The 5,202-nt window shown below is 31.1% G+C and overlaps 1 protein-coding gene across 1 annotated transcript; it reads left to right on the top strand.

Annotated features, from left to right (window-relative positions):
• Positions 1-3,212: 3,212 nt before the first annotated feature.
• TRIADDRAFT_59586 (uncharacterized protein) lies at positions 3,213-5,014 on the top strand (the record flags this gene model as incomplete). Its single annotated transcript, XM_002115623.1, has 4 exons — positions 3,213-3,555; positions 4,165-4,188; positions 4,323-4,388; positions 4,755-5,014. 4 exons carry the CDS (start codon positions 3,213-3,215, stop codon positions 5,012-5,014), a joined length of 693 nt encoding a protein of 230 aa, XP_002115659.1.
• Between the last annotated feature and the right edge of the window lie 188 nt (positions 5,015-5,202).

Genomic DNA, 5,202 nt, shown 5'->3' with positions numbered 1-5,202 from the left:
TGAAAGGGTTATATTTCAGACCTATAGTTGTAGAAATAGGAGCCTGGCTGGAATGGTATAGAAGAAACTCAATTTATACTATATTAACACGTGATATACCGATTTAAATTGATATTTACCTGCAGTAAATGTAAATATTTTTTCTTAATAGTGATAAAGATAATAGCGAATATTCATCGTGCAACGAGCTTTGAATAATTCAGTTTAATTAGCGAAATAATTACATAGAATAGCTGATGAAAAGTAGTTAAGACCTTGCTAAAACATTCGATATTGAACCTCCTTCAGAGCAGATCCAATTGAGGGTACAAATTTTACTTGATAAATTGTTATTGATATTTCGTTAGAACAAATCAAACCTCGAGAATAGGATCAAAACTAAGCAACCTACTAAAAATATGTAGGCATGTAAGCAATTCGGATCAATCGATCAGGATATTCTATAGAAATATTGTACTGTGGAACATAGAAGATGGAGACAGAAATCTTCAGTAACATTCTACTTCTATTCATTGAAACTGGATTCCTGCAGATGCATTGAAGTTGATGTTAATCCAGCAACATCCAGGTTCTTCTAAAGCATATCAACCCGCAAAAGGCAAGAAGAATCTTCATAGGATAGATCTCTCATAGCCGTATAGTAGAACAGTCAATTAATTGAAATAAATTTACTGCAGCACTCAGACATTCTGGTCTAGTCCATCGAAAAATGGCGGTTGCTTTTCATGGGCCATGATCAATCACGTGATGCAGCCACTAAAGTAAAATGAAGGCGATAGAGAACTTTCCAGAATCTTTCAAATCGGAGCATTAGTAATTTTCTGGAATCAAGAAATGGAATTAACCCTGCACCGATCTATTTGCCAGTGGATGGATTTTAAGTCGTTATTCAATCGGTTATAGGATAGATTATGAATATGGACTTGATTTATGTTTATATTTTAAGAATAAATCAAATATATTAATACTCTAAAGTAGATAGATCATGCCTAGATACAAGAAGAATTGAACTACTAAAATCCTGCCGTGAATGCTTCTGCGCACTGGTCATGCTTTCTTCTTAAATTTTTGGAGTCAGATCCGAGCTGCCTGCCTCCTACAGAAGAAACTATATCCTGGCAACGTTAGTCATAGAAATTTCATTCCATTGCCTTCTCTTCTACCGCTAGAAATATTGTAACCAAATTGTACAGTTACGATTGTTGATCTAGGCATCTATCGTGCTAGATTATGACAAATTATGTGCTACTTTTGACATCTATTTAGATAAATTAAGGTATAAAACGATAAAGCCAATTTACACTGTGCACACAATCAACAGCCATTGAATTGACCAGGTGTAAGGAGGAGTAAGTTTTAATTAAATAAATGTCAATCCTAGAACTTGTCTACTGACGTAATATTAATGATACGTATTTAGATTTAGTCAGTTATAACGTTTACGAAGGGGCAACAATGATATGTAATAATCTAATCTTATATCAATTCTTATAAACTGTGTAGTATCTATGATAGACATGATACGAGATATCATTATCGAAAATAAAATAACTTCAATTTAATCCATAGATATGTTACTTTTCTTACTGTAGTGCTGCTTGTCTAGAGATAAATCGTGAATATAAATGCCTAATAATGCCAACCTAGTTAATAACTTTGTCATTCTATTCCCAAATCGATGAATTCCCCATGTAAATTGATGTTTCTAAACCCATGAATCTAATTTCTACCAGCTGCCGAACGCTACCTTTTTGTTACTTTATTTACTACAGTAGTGCTTATTTAGAGATAAATAACGATCTTGAAGGATCTAATCAAGTCTAATCCTTTCAGTGAGTTTGCAACTAAATATCTAAAGTGATTCAAATCCTAGATCAAAATAACTTAATTCAATGTAAGATGCTACTTTCTGCCAGCTAACTAATAAATTTTGGTAATTTAGTATATCTTTCAAAAGCAAACGTCGTTAGCATAGAGCTTCCTATTTAAAAGCTTCTTATTCTTGATCCACGTACATGACGAAGTATTAACGGCTACGTAAATTGATAGAAGTGACAAGTTTTTGCTTTCTCGATTATATTAAAATCAATTGATCATCGTTGTGATACATTAGAGATCTTGACTAGATAAAAGCTTTGCAGTAACGCAGCATAAATTACGATCAATAAGTTGTCTCCTGAGTCACGTATCAGCGATCTAAATCTGTGCTATCGAGAACACTTTCCTCTGATAACGAAGAACATAAAGTATTGGGTGCCTGGTACTTTGCTTTAAATACTAATTTAAGAACTCTTTTCATTATTTTGAATACCGTACCGCATTTATAGACTCTTCTACAATAGCTCATGAATCTTAAATAGTACTATTAACGTTAAGACCTTCCTTTTAACTAGAGAATACTTTTTCTTACCGTTATCTAATGAAAATAACATCATTTACGAACTATCATATCTAATAACTGATACAGGATAATCAGATTATGACATGTCCCATCTCCGAACGTTTACATGATAATCTTCAATCTTTCTGATTAGTAAAGTTACAATCACAATGATAGGCTAACAAAATTTCATAGCATAGATATTTCCGTAGCAATCTATATATAGCAGCATTAAGACTGTCACAGTCTTTACCTAGCAGTGCACAATTGATAGCTTAGATTAATAAGTAACGCCTTAATTGTTATGTTTCTAATTTCTAGACGTGAAAAAATTTTTTAATTTTACTACGTTTAAATATGAGATCATTACGAAATCGTATTGATATGTTTATCAGTATAATATATTTTTTGAGTACATGAATGTTTATATTATCTGACCATTGTGCTCAGAATTGTAATAGATTAAACCTACTGTTTGTTAAGCGCCTTACATATGTAAAGTATTCCATAAGATTGATGCATGACATTTGAACTAACGATGGATTACAGTATTCATTGCAGTATCTGTTAAATGTTACATGGTAACGGTTTTGCTTGAAAGAAAATACTTTCAAAATATTAGTATGAAATTTATAAATGTTGGTAGACATATAGAGTTAAAGTTTACAGCTCATAATAATTTCATAATTATTTTACGGCATAAAAACTCGTGAATTTACTAAGTAAATTCTTAAAGTATCGCATTTTGATCAATATATATGCACTTTATCTTTAAGCTAGCCCTTTAAGCTTTTAATATTTCATTTATTTAGAATTTATACAGACATCAAGCATGATATCGAGAGAAGCGAGAAATGTATTTCGAAAATACTTAAGAAGACTTTACAAAGAGACTCCTTCCATTGAAATTATTAACGAATTAGTCGTTGAGAAGATATTATCAAGCTGTGATGCTAAGCGTTTGCGTAAAATTGATGAAGAATCAGAAAGAAATTTTGAACTAATAGATATATTGCAAAAGAGAAGAGATGAAGACATTGTCCAGTTTTGTAAGATATTACAGGATTGTGATGTACAAACCGTTCAGGAACTCGGTAAAGAACTAGAGACGAAGCTAATGAAAGTTATAAAAACTGTAGATTCGAACAGTGGAGAAGCCTCATCAAGTGTTAATGGTATGTTTATCTGAACAGAATAAAATTTACCTGCTAAGCCCGAAACAGAAGTAGAAACCATTTTAAGCTGAAACATAGTTTCGGAATTTCTATAAATACAAGTTTATTCTGCTGCTGTAAATGAATTGTCATATACAATTTTTCTCGTAGTTAGTCATTCGTTTGATAATCCTTCTATAACGTGCAATTCTGCATAGAAATTATGATATACAGCTGATGAGAAGCGATTTAAATCCAGAATACTTGTAAAATATAAGATATATTTTCTTATATGCTCAAATGCTTAACTAAATGGCAAGCGGTGATGGCTTACTGCAATAGAATATAATGGATATAAAATTTAGTATCTATAATTACTTATTAAATTTGCATTAATTTGATACTTAGAGACGTCATTCTAATCTACCAGAAAAATTTAGTCTATACTTATTATTCATTCAATAACAAGCGACACATTTAAAATGACTACCAGTACATAATTCTAGATATATAACGTATTTTAAGGTGTTTCTTTAGAACGATCAGTTCTTTTTAAGACGTCCATCAATGATCATCATCGCATTTACGTTCAAAGGGTCTAACTTATGCAATGTTTACTTACCTTTTTAGAGGATCGAATTGGTGCTGATGCAGGTAACAATCATCTTTTGCATATAGCTACTAAAGTGAAAGACTTTAATTTAAATTTACTTTTATCGGACAGGTATTAATCACTCTTTTACTTGTATTGACCTTCACACATAACATGTCGTCCTTTAATTTACTAGTTATTTCCTCTCGCATCGTTCAACAAACCAATCCTATAGATAGTAGTAAAAATGGCAACAATTCAGGTAGGCATATATAATTTATTTTCAACTTGTTCAGCCTTTTAATCTCCAGAATATTGAATCAAATTTCATTCATTTTCTATATTACATCAATAGCATACAAAATTGCAAATTAAAATGATAATTTCTACCCGTACTATAATGAAAAAGTTTAGAGGTTTCGATTGATTATTCACTTTAGTCGATAATATTAAACTGATATTACTATTTTTGATGATATTCTGATTAAAAGAAACTTAGGCGATATTAATTTTACTACAGTAACATTAGCTACTTATGAAATGACGCAAGTAAATACCGTAATGATTATATTGATAAATATGTAAAAGTTAATACGTTAGGCTTTAACACTTTTTCGTATTACTTTAGAGCCATTTGACAAATACTTTCGCGTTATTGCGGGAGAACTTCGTTACGATCTTGCATTTCGTTTGGGAAATACTTTAAGATTGAAAACAAATGAGATTGAGGAGATTAAAGGAACAAATTCTGCACGATATGACAAAATGTACAAAATTTTGGAATTTTGGAAAAATGAACGCGGCACAAACGCAGATATTGCTGAAGTAATTACAGCGTTACGCTCCATGAATCAAAATTTGATAGCCGATAAAATTCAAAAAATTTAGCTTCAATTAAGGCTTACGTCTGTGTTTTACATTTTCAATTAAGTTATGTACAATTGAATATTAGTGTACCGGAATAAAAGTACATTTTAACTAGACCGGTAGGATGTACTGTCTGTCAAGACTTATACTAAAAGATTTGATATCAAATTGTCTTCGATTAATTAGAATCCAATAGTTACAAATATGAT

The sequence above is a fragment of the Trichoplax adhaerens genome, genomic scaffold, assembly GCF_000150275.1.
Source record: "Trichoplax adhaerens TRIADscaffold_11 genomic scaffold, whole genome shotgun sequence".
Classification (NCBI taxonomy): domain Eukaryota; kingdom Metazoa; phylum Placozoa; class Uniplacotomia; order Trichoplacea; family Trichoplacidae; genus Trichoplax; species Trichoplax adhaerens.
The sequence above is the reverse complement of the archived record's forward strand: the minus strand, read 5'-3'. Positions and strand labels throughout refer to the sequence as shown.